Source organism: Musca vetustissima, unplaced genomic scaffold (genome assembly GCF_032173495.1).
Source record: "Musca vetustissima isolate MV318-11 ecotype Yass unplaced genomic scaffold, APGP_CSIRO_Mvet_v1 utg1883, whole genome shotgun sequence".
NCBI classification, from domain to species: Eukaryota; Metazoa; Arthropoda; class Insecta; order Diptera; family Muscidae; genus Musca; species Musca vetustissima.
The window spans coordinates 91,846-119,830 of record NW_026875879.1 but is presented as its reverse complement, the minus strand read 5'-3'; the positions used below and the strand labels follow the sequence as shown (position 1 = coordinate 119,830).

Sequence of the window (27,985 nt, the reverse complement as noted above, 5' to 3'; positions counted from 1 at the left end):
CTACAGATTACCACCAGGATAACTGCCCACATTGCTGCCATTGCCACCGCCATTACCACCAAAATCTCCAACACCACCACCCCCACTACTACTACCATAGGAATGTGCCTGAGGTGGGGTAGCTGCCACACTACTGGGTGGGGTCTGGCTAGCTGCCATATCATTTATGTGCATAATTGTGGCAGCTCCACTAACAGCAATGGGTGCCGAAACATTACCCAACAACGATGTAGGCATTCCTCCTGCCATTCCCGGTGGCAATAACATATTCTCCTGCATTTGCTGTTCCATTTCCAACTGCTGCCTTTCCAATTCCATTTGTTCTTGCAGTTGTTGTGTTATCAGTTCTTTATTTGCATGCCAATACATGACGGGTATACTTAGCGTCGTGGTCAACGTATCATTATGTTCCTCCAGGGAATTTTGTGCATAATGTTCGACAAGTTTCTTCAGTGAATGATAGATGTTATAGGGCGCGGCAAAACCATAACCACTTTCTGTTTTATAGATAATACAATGATTGATACAATTTTTACAAACTATCGAGAGGGCATAGTGGCCGGCGGAACGGGCACGTATTAAGAATGTTCCTGTGGGAGCACCACGTAATAGATCTTCGGCACCCTGACGTGTTACATCCTTAAGGAACCACATTGATTCATCGTTGTGCGGTTGATTCGATTCGATTTCATAACGCTGTTGCCATGCTTCGAAGCCCATTTCTATTAGCTGTTTGATATCCTCTTCGGAGATGCCGAATTCTTTGAGACGTCTGGAAAGAAAAGAAAAGGGAAATTTGTTAAAAAAAAAATCAATAATTGTTCGTCTATCAAAATTCATGGTTGGCCATAAAAACTATAGTAAAATATTATTAAAAAAAAAATAAAAATATTAATATTCCTAACAAAATATATAAAATTAAAGAAAAAAAAAGTAAAAAATTAAAAAACATACCATAACAAAATAAAAAAAAACCAAAAAAAAAATTAAAAAATCATCAAAATATAAAATATTTCCCTAACTAAATCAATTTTAAAAATATTTTTAAATTATTTTATTTATTATTATTTAAGTTTTTATTTCTAATAATTATTAAAAACGTATTCTATTATTAAAAAATAATTTTTTCTAAAAAAATATATTGTAACCAATTTTAAAACATATTTTAAAAAATATATATCAAAAATTACAAAAAAATCAAAAAATTTTTTAAACAAATTTTTGCATTAAAAAAATATGAATACATTAAAAAAAGTTAAAAAATAATTTAAATTTAAAAAAAATGTTACAGAAAGAAAATTAAAAGAATATTTTAAAAATTTAGAAAAAATAAAAATATATATGGTGGAGGGTATAAACTATATTTTTCTCTGTTTAATTTTCTTTCTATGAAATTAAAATTCAGTATAAATTACTTTAAATTAAGATAAAGACGATACTCATATCTTCACCAATAGGTGAAGTGTATATCAACTGAGTAGGGTAAAAGTGAGAGGGCAAACAAAATTGTGTCAAATTATATTTTAGTTCAGACTACAACACACCACTCGACTCGAATTGTGTTTACGCCAGACAGAGTGACATCTACATCTCAACTCACATGATTCTTGTCTATGCTACATGCGCTCATGGCGGTTTTTGTCCGAACTAAAAATGTAATTTGACACCATTTGGTTTGCTTTCTCAATTTTACCCTACTAATTTTTAATAATTTTTATAAAAACCACCCGACGAATTGTGTCTATGTGTAAGATAACTAGGGTGACATCTACAACTCAACCCACATGATTCTGGTCTATGCTACATGCGCTCATGGTGGTTATTGTCTGAAATAAAAATGTAATTTGACACCATTTGGTTTGCTCTCTCAATTTTACCCTACTAATTTGCAATAATTTTATAAAACATCAAAAAAAAATACTCCAAAGAATTAAAAAAAATAATAAAAATTTATTTAGAAAAAAAAGGATTTTGGCATTTTTTGTAAATTAAAAAAAAAAAATTAAACATCACATTCTGAAAACCTTAATAGTAATTGATAAAAAAAAATACCAGTATCTAAAGATTCACTTTTTAATATTTAAATGTGTTAACAAAAGATATATATATTTCAAATAATGTAAATATTTTTAATTTGAAAAAAGTGTGTGTTTTATAAATTCCCCCTGATCTGAGAGATTTATTTTCAAAAAAAACGAACAAATGTTTCGCAATAATGTAATAGTCTGTGTGGTGATATCTCCAAAAAATTCAATGGCCTGGCGACATATATTTGTATATACATATATAAATATATAATATTAATTAAATAAAAACGTGTCTGTTGTCAGAAGATAAATGGTTACGGCTACTGTGTTAAGTGTCTGTCTGTTTGGATGAAATGTGTTCCAGAGATGGAGAGAGATCGAGAAAGAAAGAGGTGGATAGAGGGAGAGAAATGACAGCAAATATAGAATCAAGTTCATAGAACAATGAACAACCGGTTAATTTTTTGTTGCTTCTGTTGCTGTTGTTGTTATCTTCTACCTAATAAATATATAGCAATTATCTAATTTATAATATATTTAAACGTGTAGTCACTAGAGGTGACGTCGACGATACTCGTAGCTCCACAAAATCTCTAATAATTTTAATTTATTGCTTGTGACTCTACTACTACTATGACATCCCATCCGGCGATGAAACCATTTTTGGAATAAATTATTAAACAAAAAATTGCATTTAAATAAAATTGCCGGTAAATTGAGAAATTATTATTACAGGCTACTTGTGGGAGGTGCTGCATTTCAGCAATTTTTTTTTTAATTATAAAAAATAATATATATAACAAATACAATGTTTTGAGATTTGAAATTATTTCCTAGAAAAGATGCTAATAAAAAGAAAATAATTATCATATATAGGCCGGCCGACCGACCCATTGACTAGGGTACACAATGTGAACGATCTGCCTGCCATGTCATTTCCTAAATTAATCGGGTGTGTCGACGTCGATAGGCGCATTGTTAATAAAGAAAAAATTTGTTTCTAAAAAAATTATTTCTTATATCATACAACAACAACAATTTTTTTTGTTGTATGCACATTTTTTTTAAATGAAGGTTATTTCATCATTTCTTTATTGTTGCTGCTGCTTCGTTTCTAATTTGGCAAAAATGCTGTTGCTTTGGGGATAGCAGAATTCGGGGAATTCACTATGATTTTTTGTGGTTGTTGTTGCTGTTAATTTTCTAATATATATATAAGAAGATTGATAATAGGTTCATTGAACGCATAATACATGAACAAGGTTATTTCAACGTATGTATTGTCAATTTCATTAAGATACTTAGAAGAAAAAAAATAAATGCACAGTCATATGCAAAAAAAAAAAAAAAAATATTGAAAATTATTATTAGTGGATTAGTTCATGTGCATATTCGAAACGGGGGAATAATCACTAATTAAAATGAATGAGTGGAATAAATTTAAAAAAAAATAAATATTATAAGTATTACAATGGTCTTTAAAGAGGTGCATATTTTTTATTATCATTGGAAATGAATCATATTTTGTGGACTTTGTTAAGTATATATATTTGATGAGTTTGCATTTTAAGTGTATTTAATTTTTTGTTTTAATTATTATTCATTTTTTATTTGTTTTTAATTATTATAGTTTTTTGGTTTGCCACTGTAAAATAAATACATATTTTGTGTTCAATATTATGAATATGCAATACATTTTCGAACACCTGATGTGTGATTTGAGCAGACTTCTTAGAAAATAGAATATAAACGATTTCACAGAATATGGTAATTGAGTTAATATTCTTTCACAAATTACACGCTTTGTGAATCAATGAAAATTTTTATTTATTTTATGTCCTATCAGTTAACTTTTATTATATTTGGATCTGCTATATTTTCATTATATGAAATTCAAATTCAGTAGTAATTACTTTAATTTATGATAAACAAATATAAGGTGGAGTGTATGAGTAGGGTAAATGTGAGAGGGATAACAAAATTGTGTCAAATTATATTTTAGTTCAGACTACAGCTCATCACTCAACTCGAATTGTGTCTATGCTAGATAACCAGGGTGACATCTACAACTCAACACACATGATTATTGTCTATGCTACATGCACTCATGGTGGTTATTGTCAGAACTAATGAGTCATTACGTTTATAACACCCACGTCTTTGGAAATTTCTTGAAAAAATATTTATTTATTGGAAATTTTCGTAAAAAAAATATTTTTAAAAAAAACCACGGAAATTATATTTAAAAAAAACGGCTATATAGACTTTACAAAAATAAAAATACAGATAGGCTTTGCAAAATATGTTTCAATATATAGTTGTTTTAATTTAAGATAATTTGTTATGTGAGTAGGGTAAAAGTGAGAGGGCAAACAAAATGGTGTCAAATTATATTTTAGTTCAGACTACAACTCACCACTCGACTCGAATTGTGTCTATGCCAGATATCCAGGGTGACATCTACAACTCAACGCACATGATTCTTGTCTATGATGCATGCACCCCTGGCAATTATTATCTGAACTAAAATGTAATTTGACACCATTTGGTTTGCTCTCTCACTTTTAGCCTACTAATGTGTCATTATGTTTATAAAACCCCCGAAATATCACTCGATGGCTCCACAAATTATATATATTCTCCAACAGATTAAAAGTCCGTCCGTGGGTCAGTTGTAAAACTCAATAGACCCATATAGACATCCCACTCCATTATAGATATTTTTGAAGGATTTTTAGCCAAATTTTGAACACAGTGGAGGCTGTAAATAGGCATTTTGGGTTGGTGGAGGACGACAAAACATCTCTGAAGAAAATGTTCAGTATGTCATGTTCTGACATAGCCTCAATTGTCCCACTGAAATAGATGTACTTTGGCATTCAGGGTTTCTGCAGGGAAAATTTCCTGCGTTTTCACTACCAAAATGTCTGAATATTGGAATTTAGAGTTTCCAGAGCGAGAATAACATCTCGGCAGAAATTGTTCGTTATTCGATCATATTGAGACACAAACCTGATATAAAGTTTCTACCACATTTTCAGAATTTTAAAGGGATTCAGGGTCCGGTATAAAGGTCACACCCCATTTTCGATATTTTAAAGGTTTTAACCGAATTTTCCAACAGAAATGGCATTTCGGATTCCTAGCTCTTCTCATGTTTCTACATAGCACATGTACTAAGGTTCCGCATAATTTTCGAAATGTTTAAGTTTTTAGCACAATTTACAAAGACATAGCCCCCATATAAAGGTTCGACCCAATTTTCGATATTTTCAATGTTCTAGCCACAAAACATTGCAAAAAACAAACATGTCAGGAGAAAATGTTCAATATAGGTCCATGTTCTGACATGGCTTTGTACAAAGATTCCGCCCAATTTTCGGCATTTCGAGGTTTAGCCGCATTTCCCACCGGATTGTAGTTTGGCTTTCAGGGTTCCTGGAGGGAGAAAAATGTCTTTGCAGACAATGTTCGATATGCGTTTTGACATAGTCCCAATATAAGGGACATGTCAATTTTCGGTATTTTTAAGGTTCATTTTCCCCACCGAAGTTACGGTAGTTTGGCCTTCAGGGCTAATGGAAAGAGAATAATATCTCTGCAGAAATGTTACATTTTTTGACCACATTCTGACACAACCCCGATATAAAGGTACCATCCAATTTTCGATATTTTAAATGCATTTAGGGTCCGATATAAAGTTCCCGTCCTATTTTCGACATTTTAAATTTCGACGACATATCCCTCATATAAAGGTACCGAAGTATTTAAGGAAATTTAAATGTACATCTCCCACATTGTGGGGGCTTGAGAAATATTAGGCCCGTCGGAACTTGTCACTAAAACCCTATCTATATGTATTTCAATAAATGCAGTATAAATTCCCTATTATGTAGGACAATAGGATTTATTGGAAATTGTTTTCCAAACCGTATATATAGTTTGGAAAAGAGGAAGAAAGAAACGGTTTTCTAAATTTTTGAACCGGATATTCAGATAATAAAACCGGTTTCAATACCTTATATGCATATCATTAGAAAGCGTGTAAACAAACGTGCTTTATTGAACCCGGCTATTATCGGTTTTATTATATGAATATCCGGTTCAAAAATTTAGAAAACCGGTTCTTTCTTCATCGAAATGTAATTGTTTTGACGTAATTGGGCATAACTATATAGGGTTTTTTTAAACAAATTTCTCCTAGATAACTTCTATAGAAGAAGAACCGGTTTTCTAAATTTTTGAACCGTATATTCAGATGATAAAACCGGTTTCAATACCTTATATGTATATCATTGGAAAGCTTGTAAACATACGTGCTAAATTTATTGAATCGGACTATTATCGTTTTTATTATTTATTATTATCCGGTTAAAAATTTAGAATCCCGGACTATTATCGGTTTTATTATATGAATATCCAGTTCAAAAATTTAGAAAACCGTTTTTTTCTTCATCGAAATGTATTTGTTGATGTAGTTGTCACAATTATATAGGGTTTTGAAAAAATTTTCTCCTAGATCACTTCTGAAAAATATATTGACACTGTGTGACCTTAGGAATCCCACGAAGAAAAATATTTTGCAGTATTTAATTTCACAATTTTTAGAAAATATACAAATTCACAAAATATTGTAAAAAAAAAAATATTTAAACATTTTAAAATTATTATTCGATTTTAATACTTACGGAAAAAAATCAGAAACAATTTGTAAAGCTCGGGGAATTTCTTCCGCACGTTGACACGCCGATAAATAGCAGACAGTTCGACTACAATGGACTTACAACTCTGCCTCTGGTAGAATTCCCACCAGCCAACATCGTCGTCGAGTAGTAGTCGTGATGGTTAATCACCAATCGATGAACCGTATGCCAACAGCAACAACAAAAACTAAACAATTTCCGATTTCCACTCCACACAAAAAGCAACAACAAAAATAATGTCAAATAGCTTTAAATAGAGATGACACAGGGCGGGAAGGAAGGCGTAAAGTGTGGCAAGTTCTTTAGAGAAATTATATAGAAAAGCGTGACTATTTATTATTGGTGTTGTTGTTGCTATTTTGAATTAACTTAATCGTATCGATTGGACGGATCACACGACACGAATTACACCACCACCATATGTTTGCAATGGTTAATAATGAGAATAAAGACAATGGAGGTGGAGCAAGAGAAGAAGCCGCGGAACGGTAGCACAAAAAGATTATTTAAAAATAACCGAAAAAAAATCCCGAATAAATCATCATTCGCATCATCTGGTGATGATCCAACAATTTCCTTTAATTTATTATTGTTTCTGTTTTTTTTTTTTTTTACGAGAACCACACCACCTCAAAACCGTTTGTGGAGCGAAAAAGAGGAGGTCATTACAGAAAAAATCGCAAACACACACTCACACTCCGTACCCAGAAATGAATCAGAACCGCGAAAGACTTGCTGGCGGGCAGCAAACACTACCAAATGGCTTGGTAACAAATGTTTAACTATTCGTGTCGTTGTTTTTTGTAGAGCGATCAAAAGCTTTTGACCGACAAGCTTCTGATTGTGGTGGTGGTGATGGTGTTACGGGAAAAATCGAACAGCTGGGGTTTATCTAAAAGGGATCGGAAACGGAGGAACGGTAGGAAAAAGGCATCATTATTATATCCAACAACAACAATGATTATAGCAACAAAAAAAAATGCAACAACAATGTCAAACACTGACGACAAATGGTCTGGGTATTTTACAGCAGCAATTGCTTTGTAGTTGTTGCTCTTGTTGTTGTTGCAGCTGCTGCTGTTAAATTGTCATTCGTCAGAGATCGATCACAAGTGATGTGATGAGGGGTAGCAACAGTGTGTTTTTTATTAATTTCATCAGTAACAAAAAAATATATATAATTAAATGATCTAATAAATCTCAAATTTTAGGGGGGAATTACCGATTTATATATTTCTTCCGATTTAAGTTAAGTGGGGCTCCAAAGCCCCTATATATCTTTCGATTTGCACGAAATTTAGCATAGGCTACTAAATTAGGTCCAGAATGAGGTGTGCTAAGTTTTGAGAAAATCTATTCAGATTTAGATATAGCTCCCATATATATTTACGTCCGATTTAATGTAAATGGGACACCACAGGCCCTATATAACTTTCGATTTGCACGACATTTGGCATAGGGTACTGATTTAGGTCCAGAATGATGTGTGCTAAGTTTCGTGAAAATCGGTTCAGATTTAGACATAGCTCCCATATATATTTACGTCCGATTTGATGTAAATGGTGCATTTAAGTCCCTATATATCTTTCGATTTGCACAAAATTTGGCATAGTGTACTGAATTGGGTCCAAAATGATGTGTGCTAAGTTTCGTGAAAATCGGTTCAGATTTAGACATAGCGTCCATATACAGTGGTGGCCAAAACATGTACAACAAATATTAGTTTTTCAAGAAGTTCTCTAAACAAATATTTTCTGAAGGAAACAAACGGAACTTGTCATACATTTTTTTACTTAATTTTATTGGTTAACAGAAAATAAAATTTAATCCATACTTATAACAAAGAAAACATAGAAAATTTATAGATATTCAATATAGTCTAATATTTGGTTGGTCAGAACATATGCAACCAATCATTTCGTTAAATTGTTTGTGCAAGAATATTAATATTTTGTAGCAAATCCTTTATTTTTAATAACAGCCTGACATCGGCGACGCATGAACGATATAATGTTGTCAATAAAATGTTGAGGTATCGATTTTCAGGCCTCTTCCAACCTGTTGTACAAAATATTCGAATTTGTACAATTTTCACGATTGATTCTTTGATTTACGATTTCCCAAAGGTTCTCAATGGGGTTTAAATCTGGTGATTGCGGTGGCCATTGCATTACTGCAACGTCATTTAGTGCTAACCACGATTTAACAACTCTTGAAGAGTGTTTGGGATCGTTGTCGTGGTGGAATATCCATCGCAATGGCATCTCATACTCTGCATATGGTAGCGCATTACCGTTTCCAATATATATTTGTATATGTACTGATCCATTATTCCATTAATTCTATGCAATGGACACACTCCTGCAGTAGAAAAACACCCTCACACCATTACGCTGCCTCCTCCATGCTTCACTGTCTTTGTACAGTAGCGAGCTTGGAGCCGCTTATTAGGTGGTCGCCGTACATAACGCATACCATTGCTACCAAAGATGTTAAATTTGGATTCGTCGCTAAACAATACAGTTCTCCATTTCATTTCTGTTTTTTTGCTTGCTGGCGTGCTGGAAGGGAGGCATCATTTAGACGTCTACAAATAGTTCGATCAGAAATTTGTATTGGGAGTGTTGCAGTTATTTTTGAGGATGTGATAAAGGGATCTTTTTCACTTTTTGGATTATAAAATTGTCCGTACGATTAGTTGTTTTACGAGGTCGACCTCCGCGGTGTTGTACCGTATTTTAGTGATATTTTTTTTTTTTTTTTTGACATTCCTTCGGAAAAATCAACCACAATACGCTTTCTTAGCTCGATTCCAAACTTATCCAGCGCCATAATTAAATATATTTTTAAACAAAATTTTACTTTTAATCGAAATTCTTATGCTTATTTGTGCATGATTATGCGTGATTAATGCAGTTTCAACAAATATATTATGAAAACACGTGAGAAAAAGTGGTAAAAATACCGTTATCCGAAAATGATCGTAGAGTTGCACAAGTTTTGACCATATCGATTTTTTAGGTTATCGATAAACGTGAAAACAATCGACAAAATCAAAATAAGATGTTTGTTCTGGTCAGGGATGGTCCGTGTGACGAATTTTTAGGTTTTCTACTGTCAAAAAGTTGTAAACGTATCGATATTTTAGGTTATCGATAAACATGAAAACAATCGACAAAATCAAAATAAGATGTTTGTTCTGGTCAGGGATGGTCCGTGTGACGAATTTTTAGGTTTTCGACTGTCAAAAAGTTGTAAACGTCGAAAACGTCATATACCTGTATAAAATGTAATAAATGTAGTAAACGTCATTTATTTCAATATTATTACCATATACAGTTATTTTCAAGAATATATATATTATTTTTACGTAAATCTGACTATTCCTTACTAGAGCTGATACAAAATTCTAAACTTTTTTGAGAAGAAAATTTTGACATTTTATATGGATTTGGGTCAAGCATGCGTAATTTTTGAATTGATTAATAGGAATAGCTAACTTGTCAAAAACCTAATGGTTTTGGGTGGGTTTCCGACGTTTCTGACTTATGTATTATACGTCGGAAATGTATGTCATTTATGTCACTGTTTCTGACGGACCATCTCTGGTTCTGGTACATATGATCGGTGTCTAAGTTAGTACAGAGGAATATAGATGTATTATTAACGTATTACTTGGAACAAAAATGGTTTTTATGAGCCATTTTACAATATGTGATGTCCAGTTCCACTGTATATTTACGTCCGATTTAATGTAAATGGTGCACAAAAGTCCCAATATATATTTCGATTTGCGCGAAATTTTGCTTAATGTACTGAATTGAGTCTAGAATGACGTGTGTCAAGTTTCGAGAAAATCTGGTCATATTTATATATAGCTCCCATATAAAATTTCGTCCGATTTAAGGTAAATGATGCCGCAAAGTCCCTATATATCTTTCGATTTGCATGAAATTTGGCATAGTGTATTGAATTCAGTCTAGAATGATGTGTGCAAACTTTTGTGAAAATCGGTTCAGATTTTGATATAGCTCTCATATATAATTTGGTCCGATTTAATCTAAATGGGACTCTAATGTCTCTATATATATTTCGATTTGCGCGTAATTTATCATAAGGCACTGAATTAGGTCCAGAATGTTTCTATTTTTATTTTTTTAGCTTTTTTGTTTCTCTTTTAATTCCTTATATATTTTTTTTTTCAATTTCTCAAAATTTAGGTAGATCTTAAAGAATCTGATAAAAACCAGACTTTTCTTAAATTATTTTTCGATTCGATTTTATGCCATCGACTGATCGATAGCTGCCTGTGCCTGCATATGACTCATTCGTTAATTGCTTGCCAAAAATTTTATTTGCTGTAATACACCATTCACAACAGCTCCTAAGGGAATGTGATATACATATGTGTATGTACGTATGGACTTTAAATGAAAAACGTCCAAAATAGAAGCTAAACGAACTGATAATGTTGATGATCGGGAGCGACGTGCAATCGTAAAAGCCCGAAACGAATTCATCAAAAAATATATCAGCAGCACGACGAACAAAGATTATACACTGATATCAGGAAAAAAGGAAGGCAGGGCGAAGAGGCCGAATTTAATCATTCACAAATTGTACAGAAGTCGAAACAGACACATTTATGTAAGTATATATATATATTTGTTCGTACAAATTAATTTCATTTGAAAAAGTGCATATGCACCATATATGTATATACATGTGAAAAAAAGTACATCTGTATGTCGATGTGTGTGTGTGTTTGCATTTTGACTGACATGATGATTGTTGGGGTCTAAGTGAATTTCAATTATAGCTGCTGCTGTTAGGTAGACAGATACCTACGTCTGTCGTCACATGTTTCAATTTTTTTGTTCTGCTTCGCTATTTGTTGCCAAAAGAAATTCACAATTTTTCCCCGTAGACAGTACGTCGTCGCTGTTGCTGTCGACATCGGCACCGACACCGGTAACCACCAATGTTATAATTAATAAAAATAACAATAAAAAAGTAAACTCTACTTTAATACTCATAGATAGAATAATTTATTCGAAAAAAAAATGATTTCATTTTTTATTACCAAGATAATGATAAGTGTTTTTTTTTCATTAGCTCTCTGGACGACGACTAGATACTTGTGTCTGATGTGGGTCTGTCATTGAGAGTGTGTCGGTGAGAGGGTGGTGGTGGTGGTTGACAGTCGGGAGGGAAGCATGACGAAATTTTATATAAATATCGGGCTCAAATATGAACACATCTGTGTGCCATTTGATGGTTATCTACTTTATGGTTCCTATATAAATCTACACAGTGTGTAGTTAAGTATGACATATAAGGGTTCCACTTCAAGGAGGGTATTTCAAAACAGAAAATGAAATGAAATGGGGAAACAAAAAGATTGATAAGAATTTCATGGCAGCCTAAGAGATAAGAATTTCGCAAAAAATGAAAGAAAGAAACGAATAATAATTGCGAGAATCATTTTGCAATAATTATTTCTTACATTGCTACGTGCTATGAAACACATACGAAATTAAGGACAGTTCAAAGACGGACGGGGCCGACTATATGATACCCTCCTACACCTCTTTGGTTCAATTTAGTATACCATGCCAAATTTCCTGAAAATCGAAAGATATATAGCGACGTTGGTCCACCATCCACCATAAGATCGGTCGAAACTATTTATGGGAGCAATATCTAAACATGGACCGATTTTCACGAAACTTGGCAGGCATCACTCTGGGCTCAATTTAGTACCTTATGCCGAATTTCGTGCAAATAGAAAAATATATAGGGACTTTGGTGCACCATTTTTACCTTAAATCGGACGAAACTATATATGGTAGCTATATCCAAATCTGAACCGATTTTCACGGAATTTAACACACATTGTTCGAGACTTAATTCAGTACGGTATGCCAAATTTCGTGCAAATCGAAAGATATATAGGGACTTTGGTGCACCATTTACCTTAAATCGGACGAAACTATATATGGTAGCTATATCCAAATCCGAACCGATATTCACGAAACTTGGCAGATATCATTCTAGGCTTAATTCAAAACGCTGTGCCAAATTTCGTCTAAATCGAAACATATACAGGGGCATTGTTGCACCATTTACATTAAATCGGCGGAAAATATATATGGGAGCTATATCTAAAACTGAACCGATTTCCGCGAAACTTAACACACATCATTCCAGACTTATTTCAAGACGGTGTGCCAAATTTCGTCCAAATCGAAAGATATTTAGGGACTTTAGTGCACCATTCGGACGAAAGTATATATGGGAGCTATATCTAAATCTGAACTGATTTTCCCCAATTTCAATAGGGTTCGTCCTTGGGCAAAACAAATGAGCTGTGCCAAATTTAATCCAATTCGGATTATAAATACGACCTGTACTTTGTTTACAATTTAACACCAACAGACGGACAGATGGAGGGATAAATGCATAAATCGACTCAGAAAGTGATTCTATGCATATTCTCAAAAGGAACTATGGGTCCATCTCGTTTTCTTTTGCCTGTTACAAACATGCAGAAAGAAATAATACCCTGTAACACAGTGTGATGAAGGGTATAAACAGCTAGGTGATCGCATCTAGGTATCACTGCCATCTTTCCAGCTTCTCATGTTTGCAATTCCACCTTTGCCTGCCGGCTTATTCTTCCAGAACATCCACAAACCTCTTCATCGTAGCAGTGTAATCGCTTTTTCTTGGCCGCTGTCTTCGTCTTATTGGCCTCGTCATTCACACTGCCTCCGCTTCAGGATTTATAGCCGCAATCTTCTTGGCAGGGACATCCGTAACTAACGGCCTTTGCTTACATACCCATACATCATCTTGTGTTGTCGGTTCATCGTCATTGTCCGCCTTCTTCATCTTCATATCTGTAACACAATTATCAACTGGCAGCTTACACTTCTCAGGCATTCTTTCCTGATTGACTTCTTCTAGCAATACCTTCCGCATCTTTTCTTGAAGTAGTTCCCATTTCGCTGTTTCGTATTGATCATTTACTTCTTTAATCTTTCCAGAATATCTCCGGATAGTTCATCAAAATATAAAGCTACGAGCCTGTTAAAATTGAACTGTGGCTCTCCCTCTCTCTTAAATCATACAAAGTTTAAAAGTCTTCTCATCGATCGGTGCTGAAATTTATACTGATGCGTCCTCTAGGGAATATGGCCCCATAGCCGCATCCCTTTCTTTCTGAAGCCCTTTTGCCCAGAATTGAGGCCCCCTCGACGATTTGGTTCGCCGTCTTCCATGCCATCTTACATTAAACATAATTATTAAGTAAACCAAAATTATTCAGGAACATTCATAAAATAGGGCAATTCAATTGCAGATCAAAATAATACCATGGGGCTACCATCTATCGTTTCCTAGAAACAACACCTCCTGTCCTTGATTATTTAATACCATGGGGCTGCCATCTATCGTTTCCTAGAAACAACACCTCCTGTCCTTGATTATTTAGTGTTGCCATTTTGTAAAGTGGGTGGCACTATATCATTTCTGTTCTTTGTCATGTGTGGGCTGCCACCTACCATTGTATAGAAACAGCAACTGCCTGAATTTCGTTCTGAGTTCGGTTATTAGAATGTCCAGAGGTTTCGAATGAATTCCATCTGGAAGGGGGAATTTAAGGCTCTTTCAAAACTACTTTGATAAAAAAATGTTCGTCCTCAGATGTAATTCGAATTCAAGATCCATCGGTTAGTAGTCTGCACTACACATCACATTAATCATTTTTTTATTCCCCAGCTAAGTAAATGGTGGGTCGGCTGTAGTCTGTCCTAGGTGATGGGAATGCCATCTATCGTTGCCTAGAAACAACACCTCCCTTGCTCTTGTTTATTTAGTGTTGTCATATTCATCTATGTGGCGCAATTTCCTGTCATCTCTTTTTTGTGTTATCCTAACGTGTTGATATAGATTTTGGTTATTAGAATATCAGCGGGCTTTGGATACATTTCATAGGGAAAGGGATTATAAAAGGCTCTTATTATAAATAGTCGAAAACCACTTTGAAATAATGTTTTCTCCTACGAAGGGATTCGAATCGGTTAGTAGTCTGATACAAAATGCAGAATGTTGGGAAATTTTCAAAAAAGAATTGTTCCCATATGATATTCAAATTATTTCCAACATTATTTAAAACCAAAGTCCGCACATAAGTCTCACATATAGGATTTAAATATCAAAGCAGGTTGAAAGGCACTATTTCTTTCAAACTGAATATCTTTCAAATTTATTTCTAAACTTTCTTTTGATACACACTAACTTGAAAACCTTCTCTAAAATGTGCTATAAAAATCATTTCACCATTGCGAAATATCTTCTTAAACGTGGCCTCTGAAGTGAATTAAACTGAACAATTATTTCCGATATTCTAAAATCAAATTGATTTATACTCTATTCGTCTACATAGTATTTGTTTCAAAGGTTTCAAATTTTATTACCATGACGAGCCTCCACCGCACTTTATTGGCTTTTTTGCGGAATGCATAACATAAAATAAATTATACATTTTTTATGTATAAATTTATTTGGTTTAACTCGAATATTTAGTCTCGGCCTACGTAATAGCAAATAATAAAAATCTTTTGTTTTCATAGAGTCACCCCAATAATATTAATAAAAATAATAAATTAAACTAGAGTAGATTTGCTAGACATTTATATGAAGATGATGATACCCAAACAAACAAAAATGTTCGTTTATTTTTAGAAATATATACATATAAGAAGTTTCCCAGCAAACCAAACTAACAAAATACGTTCGGTATTTTGCCAATTGAAAATTGCCAGAATAATTTGTCCGAGTTCGGAATAAAAATAATATAAAGTATTTGAAAATGGTCTATAAGAATGCTGATCCAAAATATATGTTCAATTGAAGCCTGAAGTTGGCCAGACAATGGCCAAAAAATATCCGATTTTCTTCAGACATATCGGTTATCCAATATTTGGTTTGCTGGGTTTTTTTCTGTTGACAAAATGTCAAACTGTCAGTTTGAATTATCAATAAATTCAATAAAATACGTCGGTAGAATTAGTTGCGTCTATCTAAGGAATGTATGCTTAAAAATCCATTCTTCTACTTGACCTGAAAATATATTGTTTTTCAGGTCCTTAGGAGCAAAGCATCACCATCATACTCTAATAGGCCTCAAGTTAGTTTTTTTAACCGCTACTTGTTTTATTTCAGCTAAGAAAATGTTTGATCTGCTATAGCCTGTCCCAGGTGATGATTCTGCCATGTATTGTCGTCCTGAAACAATGTCTCCTTTAATTGTTTGCAGTGGTTTGTATCCTAGCTTATTGTTTAGTTGTTTGGTCTGTTGTAAACTGTCCCAGTTGACATTAGTGCCACCTATCGTTGCCTAGAAAGAACGCCTCCTTGACTTTCTGGTTTGGATCATTGCTTATTGAGTGTTGCCATTTGCATCTAGTTGGCGCTAATTGGTATTAATCTTGAGAATACTCTTTTTCAAATGTTCAAAAACCCAATGGAAAGAAGTTTTCCTACTCCGCTGGGATATGAATCCGAGATCCATTGGTTTCATACCAGCTATGAAGATGATTGGCCTGTCTGTCCTTTTTGATAAGAATTGCCATCTACCGTTGCATAGTTACGTCTCCTAGAATGTTCAGCTATGGTTGGGATTCTTGCTAAATAGTGTTGCCAATTTCCTCTGGGTGAAGCATCGTATAGTTTTTGGTGTAGATGCTGATGCCGGAAAGTTGGATTTTAGAGTGTCAGGGGTGGCTTCGTATGCATTTCATCTGGCGACGAATGTAAATAACTTTTTACAAATATTCGAAAAACACTTTGAAAAAAGTAAACAATGATTATTGTTTATTGTTTTTTTTTTTAGATAAGTAGATGATTGATCTACTGTAGTTTATCCTAGGAGATGGGACTGCCATCTATCATTGCCTAGAAACAACGCCCCAATCTTTCTCAGGTGGCACATACCTTGCCTGTTGTAGATGAAGGTTGTGTCATATATCGTCATCTAGAAAGAACGACTCCTAAAATTTTTGTGCAGTGGTTTAGATCCTTTTATATTAGATGACAAATCATCTAAGAAATAGTCTGTTCTAGGTGATGGTTATGCCATCTATCGTTCCATAGAAACAACGCCTCCTTGCATTACTGGTTTACATCCATGCTTATTCAGTTTTGCCATTTGCATATGGATGGCGTTATTTGGTGTTATCCTCCTGTGTTAGTGCCGAGAGTTTGGTTATTAGAATGTCAGTGAGGTTCGTATGAATTTCATCTGGAGAGGGTTTTCTAATTCACTCTTTACAAATATTTGAAGAAAATAAATTTGACTGACTATTGGAAATATTGGAAAAACACTTTGACAGAATTTTTCCTCCTCCATTGGGATTAAAATCCTCAACACCAAAATCCTACATCACATTAATTATTCCCCAGGTAATAGATTGTCTGATATAGCCAGTCCTAGTTAAAAGGGCTGTGTTCTATCGTTATATAGAAACAATGGGTGGCGATATCCCATGTCATTCCGATTTGATGCCAAGAGGTTGGTTTTTTAGAAAAAAAATTCTCCTCAGCTGGAATTTGAACTTTAGATAAAAGTCTCCTGTAGCTTATCCTTAGTGATGGTTCTGACATCTATAGTTGCCTAGAAACAACACCATATTGAACTGTGTGCAGTAGTTCGTGTCCTTGCTTATTTTGTGTTGACATTTTCCTCTAGGTGGACCTGGCATTCCTATTTTGTGTTATGCAGATGTGTTGATCTTGATTTTGTGCTTGGTTATTATATTGTCAGGGGCTTACGATGCATTTCATTTGATGGCGAATAAAAACCTCCTTTTACAAATTCTCGAAAACAATTTTCAAGGAAAATGTCCTCCTCCACTGAGTTTCGAAACTAAGGGTCTATACGATGGCCCTTGCACTACATCAGATCAAATTAATCAGTTTTTAATTGCAGCTATGTAGATGTTAAGTCTACTGTACTCAGTAATAGGTTATAGAGCTATCTATCGTTGCCTAGAAACAACATCCAAGGTTTTTTTTTCTCTGGGTGACGCTATCTCCTCTCGTTTCTACATTGTGTTTAGGCCGAGAAGTCTTAGAAAACCATTAATGCGGAAAGTCAGTGACTCATCTGGAAGCGAATGCAAGTCTCTTTTTGCAAATATTGGAAACTAACTTTAAAATAATTTTTTCTTCTCCGCTGGAAATCGAACCCCCACAGAAATTCAAATGGTTCAAAATATACTTAAAAAATAATTTAACGTTTTTAGGATTATGAATTTTTGGGAATAATTTAAAGATTAAGCCAAGTTCTAAATATTGAAAATATATTTCAAAATTTCCTAATTGGTGCTAATTAAATAGCCATCACTGTACACTTAGCTAATATTTTAACCCAGCATGTAGTCAGTTCCTCGTAATCATTTAATAAATTAATTGCAAATTTTTATTTTATTCGAATGGGTAGCAACTATCGCATAGCAGATGCTCGAAACAGAGACCGAGGAGGCAATAAAACCGCACGTTTAGGTAATTAATTAATGAATATTGCAAGTAAAATGAAACAAAAAGAAAAAACATATTATCTGGTTGGTCGTTCGGATGGGTGGTTACATGATTCCTCCTCCTCCTTTTCAAACTAGAACAAATTATGGAGAAAAAATCTATTTCGAAATGGGCAAGAAGGTGGTAGAGTCTGCTTAACAAATATCATTTTTCCATTATTGCATTCGAACGGAAAAAAAATCAACAAAATTATGAAAACCACAATAAAGAAAACAAATTGTGGTATAAATATTGTTATCGGTTAAATATTGGTAGCGGCAATATTGGGTCTGGTCTTTCTTTCTGTCATTTTATTCTATAAATTTCGATAGTCAAAAAAAATTGGAACAATGGCATTCAAAAAGATAATTTAATAATAAATCAAATGTTGTTATAATTTTTTGTTGGATTTTTTTCCTATAAATAGGATAAAAAATATATTTGGAGGGCATTGACATAATTCATTTTTAATATCTTTGGGGGGGCTTTAGTGGAGTGGGAATTATTTTGCAATCAATGACTTTTAAAGTAAACAAACACACAAAATACAATGTTTGCAAAAACTTTTCCATTGTAGTGGCAAATGAAATGTACATATGTGGGACTAAGGTTTATTTGCAGGGTAAAAAGAAAACTAATTTTTTATCATTAAAAAAAATTAGGAAACTTCTTCAACTACACAGAATATATTGATCTTCTGTGGCCAATACAGTTTTTTGGCTTGGTAGAATAATTAGAAATTGAATTATTATTATTGAAATGTTTCGTTTAAAATTGCAGGAACATTTTTTTCTATTTAGCTGAATATATTTTCAATTTGTTTCCCTATTTAAATTCAAAAACCTTATTTCAATATAGATGACTTGACAAGAAAAATCGATTGTTAATTAAAATACTAGTAAACACATTTAAGCTCGGCAAACAATATTTATTTACCAAAATTTGAAAAACGTAGGATTAACACTGTCAAAATTTTACGTAATCGAATACAATATTAAGACATTATATTATTTAATTGTTGAAATCAAGCGAAATCACTTTAAATGTAGTATTATTTTTTTAAATAATTCATTGAGTGAAATCTTTCGTTAACGTAATGAAAAGTTCCATTGATGTTATGAAAATTTTCGTTGATGCAATGAAATGTTTCATTAATTTATGAAATAATTCATTCGTGCAAAAAATGATTTTATTCATATAATGAAATGATTTCTTTCATATAATGAAATGATTTCATCCATTTAATGAAATTATTTCATTCATTTAATGAAATGATTTCATTTATTTAATGAAATGATTTATCCATATAAAGGAATCTATTTTTTTATATGATGAAATGTTTGATTAATTTACTATATTATTGTAATAAATTGTTTCATAAATGTAATCAAATGTTGCATTCATTTAATGAAATGATTTACTCATATAATGAAATGTTACGTTCGTGTAAGGATTTTTTTTTCTTTTGTGTAATGACGTGTTGTATTCCTGTAACTATGTGTTTAAACAATGAAACTACTTCATCAAATATATGAAATTATTTCATCAAATTAATGCAAAAATTTTATAAAATTAGCGAAACAATTTAATAAAGTGAATGTAACACGAAATATCGATTGAGAAATATGTTTCCTCAGAAAATAGGAAATAAGGATAACATACATATTTTATAAATATTTTTTCGGGGACTCGAAAAAACTTGGATCTCTAAAAGAAAAAATTGGGGCATAGCATGCATTTTTAAACAAAAATATTTTTATAAAAACCAATCAGGGCGTAGATCTTAAATGCATATTTTAGGTGAAGCATACAAGCGTGACATATTTAATGAAAAACAATTTTTTAGATATACAAAGAGAAGATTGATAACAAATCGTGGATTGAAGAAATAGGAACACAAAGAGGCATAGGTAGTAGATTTCTAAAAAATATCTTCTCAGAGAATCAGGGAAGCATAAATTTACGCTTCCCTGATAATAAGAGAGAACAATTTTTTAAAGAGAACCACTGAGGCCTAGATTAGTAAAGGAATGTTTTTTTAGAAACATAAAGAAGGTGCATGGTTTTTTAAGGTAATTTTTTCGGGAACACAAATAGTGTTTTTTTTTAAGACTAATTTTTCGGCGACAAAAAGAACTGCGGATTAAAAAAAATGTTCGGGGACACAAGATTGGATTTTTAAAGAATACATTTTCTATGAATACAAAGAAAGATTTTTTAAAAACACAAAGAAGCGTGGATTTAAAAAAAACTGATTCTTTAGGGACAATTTTTCGAGGACACCAAGAAGCGTAGATTATTTAAAAACTAATTTATTTCAGGGACACAAAGAAGCATTGATTTTTTTTAAAGAGTATTATTTCGGAGGGTCAAATAAAGCGTAGAAATTTTAAAGACTGATTTTTAGGGCAAAAATAATTGATGATATTTTAAAGACTAATTATTTCAGATACCCAAAAAGCGTAGGTTTTTTAATATTATTTTTTAAGTCACAAAAAAACGTGAATTTTATATATATATATATATATATTAAAGGAAAACAATGGAGCTTGGTTATTTCAAAGACTACTTTCAGGTATCAAAACAAGTATGGACTATTGAAAGAATATTTTTCTTAAGTATAGTTTTTTATGGAAAATATATTTTTTTCAGGAATACTTTTTAAACGATTTTTCAGGTACCACTACAAGTATGGATTTTTGAGAGAATATTTTGTACCCCCAATATTCGATATTTGGCTGTAATTTGGTATTTTGTATTCTCATTGGGTGTCAAATCTCCCAAACGAATATCAATATCGATCATATATCGAATATCAATTTTGGTATAGCACATATTATGGTGGACCCCACAATTCAGTATTTTGAGAATTTTTTGTATCATTATCAATATTTTATGGAGATTTAGATATTTAATTTTTTCACATATAAATTCCGACCTACAATAAACAAATATAGAACAAACGCCATAATATTCCTCACCCCAACTTAAGTTCTTATCAGTAAACTATTAGATATGTAAATTTTGCCATATCTACCTACATACACACGCCTAAACATGAATAAAAAAAATAATTAGGTAAATATTGAACCCTAGTAGTATACGTGATAAAAAAATATAACAAGGCTTTCTTTGTGTTCCACTATCAAATGGAGTGGGGGAAAACTGACTCCACCCCCTCTCCTCCGCACACTTCTATAATTAATTCAAAACCGAATGTTGCAAACTATATTTACAAACAATTCAAAAAAAGGTATGCAAACAAATAAAGGGTTGGTTACTACGATTTTCAATATGTTTATTTATAAACAAATATTCCCAATCTCCCCTCTCTCCTATCACCGACTAGAGGTGGAGATTTTGAGGAAGTGTTAAAGAAATAAAATTCTGTTGAAAATCACAAAAATTTTTATCAACTACAATATTTTCCCCCTCCAACTTTTGTTTACAGAATATAAACTATTGGCAAATAGTTATCACACACATGGAAATATGTACACGGGAGAGGGGTGTGCGGAGTAGGTCTCTATTTATTATAGAAAACGTGCCATACTCTAAGGAAGGCCATTCATTATTCACAATACTGTCAAACAAAACAGATGTTCTCTTCTATTCGGTTCTTCTATACTATTTTAGCAAACATTTTATTTGTGATGTTTTGTTGTTGTCATTATTATTTTTTGCAATTCCTACAACAAATGCTATTTTTAAACAAAATAGAAAAGTGGAATTTCAACAAAATTCCCCCCATCAAAAATGATTTTTGACAAATGTATCCAATATATGGATAATAATTATAGTTAATGTCTTTAAATATGATTATAAATTATTTTTTTTAGTATGTGATAAAAATCCCACCCACACACACTCACACACTTTGTATTATTAGAATAGAACATGTGTGTGTTGAAATACTAATTAAATACAAATTAGTAAAATGTATTTTGGATTTTTTTATTTTCTAAATTAAATGTAAATATACATTTCGCGAAAAAAAATTATGTAAGATCGTCGTCGTAAACTGAATTTATTTTCTTTTTTATTTTGCTGATATAGAAATTGTCATATAATTAAATATGTAATAGCTGGGATTAAATTATTACATTGTTGTAGGCGGTGGTGGAAATAATAAAGATTGTGTCAATTGCAAAAAAAAGTGAAGCACTGCAAATAGTACATATTTTTAGAATGTTTTCCATAGAAGATAGACAGAGGATATTTTTATAGAAGGCGCAATTGGGATGACAGTGAAGATTTATTTTTAATTGGGAATTAATACAATATCACACGGCCAAAGCAATAATTATTCTCTATTCTCTCAAAAACCGTGTACTTGTTTTGATCCTTGAAAAATAGTCATTCAAATATCCAAGCTTCATTGTTTGTTTTCCCGTTACCCTGAAACGTGGGTCAATTCAAGGTCTATCAAAGGGGAGGATTTTTTTTTTAAACAAATTGTTTTAAGGGACTATCAATCAAAGGCGAATATATTTTTTAAAATATATTTTTCAAGGGTCTACCAAAGGCGTTGATTTTTTAAATAATTTTTAAGGGACATACACAAGGCTATGATTTTGTAAAACCTATTTTTTCAGAGTCTACCAAGGAGTTTTTAATTCATTTTTCAATGTCTATCAAAGGCTAAGGTTCGATTAAGGTTGTTTCAAACTATTCTTCAGAAAATCCACGAATTCTATGGGCCTTTAAAAGCTCATTTGAAAAAATATTCTTTGAAAAAATATTGATGTCTGAAAACGGCGAGGATTTTTTAAAATACATTTTTAGGGTTCTCAAAAAGGTGTGGATTTTTTTTAAATATTTTTTTCAGGGACTAATAGTTTATATAGGGATTACAATATCGACTACAATCGACTAAGGTTGTTCCGAACTAGTATTTTTTTTTTTCAAGAAAGACAAATATAAAAATTGGTATAACTTCTTATATGCTAATTGCTTTCAATTTTTATACATTTATTATAATTTTGTAAAGGAGTGTTAATTGGTGTTTATATATTGTTGACGCAATTAGCACATATATTTACATATATGTATAGGTATACAAAAATATATATTATATATAATTTTTCAATTAATTCTTTTGATAATAAATTTAAAAAAAAAATATTTCTACTAAAAATCTCTTCCTGTCGATCATAAAAATATTTAAAAACTTTTTCTATTATCTACCAATGTACTCCAGTGACAACGTTTCGAATTACATTTCTGCGCAGTTCAATATTATTTTCAATTTTTTTTTTTTCATTTTATGTTTTCATTTTGTTGCTCCTTAGCATTGGCATTTTTTATTTTACAATTTTTTTGTTAATGTTTAATGAATATAGCAAACTCTTCAAATTACCGGTCGGTCGGTTGCTGAAAAAAAAACATATTATCCGGGTATTGAAATGTTATAGCGAGAGAGAAAAAAAATTTTACAAACGTAGTAAAAATTTTGTTGCTTTTTTTGTCATATTTCTTCCATCACTTAATGTGTACGTGCCTTTTTGACGATTTTTGCTTTTTTATTTTTTGGTTTTTAGCAAATTATGAATGCATTTCTTTTATTTATTTTATGATGCCTTTGCCCCGCGCCGCACCTCTCTCTCATATTATCGCTTCTTCTTCCTTCTTTATCCATTCAGATTTATGTGTCAGTTTGCTAAAAATGATATGAATCACATTTTTGTAAATTGTGGGCAAGGGTGTGTGTGTGTGTGCGATTTTGGATTTTTAAGAGTGATTATTTGGTTGATGGTTCGGTTCGATTGCTCGCTTGCTGATCGGATCAATATATGTAATAAAAAAGGTTTAATAAATAAATATTTAGAATAAGGATAGCAGCAGCAGCACCGCACATCTGTTGCTGTAGTAATACTACAATTAAATGAATTTTGTAAATGCGATGGGGTTTCGCCGCATCAAGCAAGTCAATGTCAGAATTGACGTCATAATTGATTTACATTTGGCCCAAAATTGTTGTTACACGAATATTTACATCCAGGGTAGATAAGAACATAGTTTTATAGGAAATGGTCGGGGATATATTGATAGGAACATTGATGAGTTCCAGTTTTACTTATGGTGACTTCATTTTGGGAATTAGGCAATATAAATTGTTAAAATATGATTTTGACCTGCGAGAGAACGAGGCAGATGACTGTGAGTACCCCAAGTACATCTGGGAAAATATCGTGTCAGAGATATCTACTCAACCAGAACCTTCAAGGGGGTCTCTGGATGAAAAAAGATCCGTTGTACCATTGACGAAACCAAAGAAAGGTAAGGACGGGTCCAGAAGGAGAGCCCGTAAAAAGGCATCTGGTAAGGTAACCGTGGCACATACACCTTGGAAGAAACAAGGCATTATTAGCAATCCACTACTTACTGCTCAACTGTAAAAAACGCGAATCTTTACAAATAATTTTTCACAAAAAATTCTTTGAAAACATATTCAAAATAAAATCTACGATTTTTATGGGCTATTGCGACGTCTATAAATCTGAGAATCTGAAAATATGTTTTGGTTCTTTGTAAATCTATAAAAAAATAATTTAAAAAAATACGCCGCGAAGGGTCTTTGAGAAACATATTTTATACCCTTCACCACACTGTGGTACAGGGTATTATGTCTTTGTGCATATGTTTGTAACAGGCAAAAGGAATCGAGATAGACCCATGGTTTCTTTTGAGAATATGCATAGAATAACTTTCTGAGTCGTCCGTCTGTCCGTCCGTCCATGTATTTTTGTTAACAAAGTACAGGTCGCATTTATGATCTGATTTGGATGAAATCTGGCACAGTGCTTTTATTTGGCCCTATTGAAATTGGAAAAAATCGGTTCAGATTTAGATATAGCTCCCATATCTAGTTTCGTTCGATTTTATGTAAATGATGCACCAAACTTCCAATATTTGTCCGATTGGGACAAAATTTTGCACAGCGCACTGAATCAGGTCCATGCTTATGTGTGTTGGAATCGGTTCTGATTTAAATATAGCTCCCATATATAGTTTTGTCCGATTTTATGTGAATGATGCACCAAATTTGTATTGATTTCAGAATGGTATGTGTATGGGGTTTTTCAATTGGTTCAAATATTTATCTAGATAGCACGTTTAATTTCGGCCGATTCCATCTCAATGGTCCTCCGTTCTATCTACAGGATATTGTAAATCCACTCATTCAGTGGCTCTTTGAACAATTTTTTTTAATCTGCGCCAGGGTCGTCTCTGAAAAAAATATTGTTTAAAAATCCATGGGTCTATTGATGCCCACGCCTATATTGATGCCCTGAAAAAAAAATTATTTTAAAAAACCAACGCCTCTATTGATGCCCTGAAAATTTTTTTCTTTAAAAATCCTCGCCTTTATTGAAGCCTATAAAATATTCTTTAATAATAATCGCTTTTGATATAATATTTCATAATTTTTTAATATAATATTTGATAATTTAATTTAATTATTGAAATTTAATACATTTAGAAATAAATAAATGAAAATCAGACGTACAAGAAAAAAATGTCTATTAGTCACGGCTAATAACACCACAGCAACAACAACAAAAAAGTGCAAAAATAAACATCTTTTTATTCAATTCAAATTGTATCCCCTAACCTATCATAATGAATTTGAATTTGCAAAGCAACAGGCCTGGCCAGACCAGGCAGCACGACAAGTACTCTAACTAAAAAAACTACCACAACCCCATAGAGATTGTCATAGATAACTGCTATAAATTGAATGGGTTTGAGTGTGTGTGTCTGTGTGGAACCTATAATCTCTGTAGAAAAATAAACATAACTTCTTTATAAACAATAATAGTACATATAAATTATGAAATAAATCTTAAAAATATTCTATATATTTTTGTTGTTATTGTATTTTTTCTACTCACTCCAAATATTTCTCTTTGCGCATATTAATCGCTTGTAATTCGGGTTTTGCTGCATTGATCTGACGCTCGAGACCCTTGTATTCCTCCTTTTTGGCTTCGACATGACGATTCAGCTTGTGCATTTCACTGCAGAGATCACTGAGACGCGCCTTCATAAGGGCGGCATTTTGTTGTAGTTGTTCTTGTTCTTGTTGGCGGGTGACATTATTCGTTGGTATTGTTGGGGCTGATGATGCGCCGGTTGCTGTTCCTGTGCTTTGCGATATACTATTGGAACAATTTTGATTTATCGCTGGCGTCTGTGAGTTAATGAAGTTTTCCAAAATCTTTATTTGATTCTGGAACATTTTCTCCGCCCTTAGGAAGACTTCCTGATGTAGTTTTTTGTCATTTAGCTCAGCTTCGATGGCTTTGAAAGTTTTCAGCTTTTGTTCCAGTGTTAATTGTTGTTTATTGAGTTTATCGTGCAGCAACAGGAATTGTTCGGCCAATTGTCGTAGATCACTATTCGGCTGTAGGTCATCGTCTTCGATGGGACGTATAATGGGATTACTTAACGTTATGTCCAGGGTTTTATTGTACAGCTTAAGGGAATTGACTTTATAGTAATTGATAAGTTCCACGACAGAATTGAATTTACAATCGACAAACCCGTACTTCCCATTGAGGTGGCAAATTTTGATTAGCTTCTCTGTGCCATCTTTGATGAGGGTGAGGGTGTATTCACCCTCCTTGGAGAGGGCATCACGTACCAAGAAACTACCATCCGGTTTACCAGCCAATATATTTTTGACTTCTTCTCGTGTCATTTTTCCCCAATACCATTCAACATTGCGTAGCTCTTCGGCATTAGCATCTAAGGATTGGCCACCACCACCACCTCCTCCAGGAGGTTGTGGTCTCATTGTGGAATAATGAAAGGGTGAGGTGAACACTGTAAACAAAGCGGGGAAAATGTGTTATTACAACAATAAAACTCAAATCAATCCGTCTTTGACTTACTTTTTCTGTTTTTTCTGTGATTGTTTTTAGCAGCAGCAGTTTTGAAAATTCACAAAAATTTTCACCGGAAAATCTACGTTTTTGTTAGTTTTGGTTTTCCTTTTTTTATTATTGTTGTATTAGGTTTCTCTTCTTTATCAAAATTTTCTTTTTTCGATTCCTTCGTTTTTCTTCTTCTTACTCTTTTTTTGCTTTGCTTTATACGTTTTATTTCTTCTTCCTCTTCTTCTTATTTTTCCTCTTGTTTCTCTTAATTTCTTTTGTTTCAATTCTTTTTTTAACACTCACAAAAAATCACAAATTTTTTTCTTTTTTTATAATATATTAATTTTTTCTTCTTCTTTTTCTTATATATGTAAATTATTTTTTTCTTAATTAAATTTTTTTCTTGGTCAGTTGATTTTTCTGATTTTTATTAATACCCACACTCAACGTTGCGCACAGCAGTGGCAGGCAGCATGGTTGGTGGTGGGGGGCTTTGTTGTATATTTCGCGTATTTCAATTGTTGAACTTCTTATTTCTTCTTTTCGTGTTCTCTTTTATTTAAATCATCCGTTTTATCACCTCTACGACGACGAACGCGTGTAAATTGACGAATGAAGAGAAAAAGTCCGATTCCGCATTGATACTGACCTTTCTTTGAACACTTCCATTATCTTTGCGAACTTAACACTAAATCCTATTGCAAATTTAATTGATTAGTTGGGTTCCACACTTCACTCTACTCTATTCGGTTGATTTTTCTTTCCTTCATTTTTTTATTTTCCTTCCTTT

At 32.7% G+C, this 27,985-nt stretch overlaps 1 protein-coding gene across 1 annotated transcript; it reads right to left on the bottom strand.

Moving 5' to 3' along the window:
• LOC133338408 (phosphatidylinositol 3-kinase regulatory subunit gamma) lies at positions 1-27,670 on the bottom strand. The gene is made up of 3 exons (XM_061546584.1): positions 27,637-27,670; positions 26,209-27,142; positions 1-772 (listed from the first exon to the last, which is right to left on the bottom strand). Exons 1-3 carry the CDS (start codon positions 27,668-27,670, stop codon positions 1-3), a joined length of 1,740 nt encoding a protein of 579 aa, XP_061402568.1.
• Positions 27,671-27,985: the final 315 nt, after the last annotated feature.

Excerpts from the sequence above, each read along its gene's own strand:
- LOC133338408 (XM_061546584.1), bottom strand. The coding sequence starts at position 27,670 with ATGCTGCCTGCCACTGCTGTGCGCAACGTTGAGT. Across the intron at positions 27,143-27,636 it reads TGCTGTGCGCAACGTTGAGT|TGTTCACCTCACCCTTTCAT; the intron begins GTGGGTATTAAT and ends CTTTGTTTACAG. Across the intron at positions 773-26,208 it reads CGCAAAGAGAAATATTTGGA|ACGTCTCAAAGAATTCGGCA; the intron begins GTGAGTAGAAAA and ends TTTTCTTTCCAG.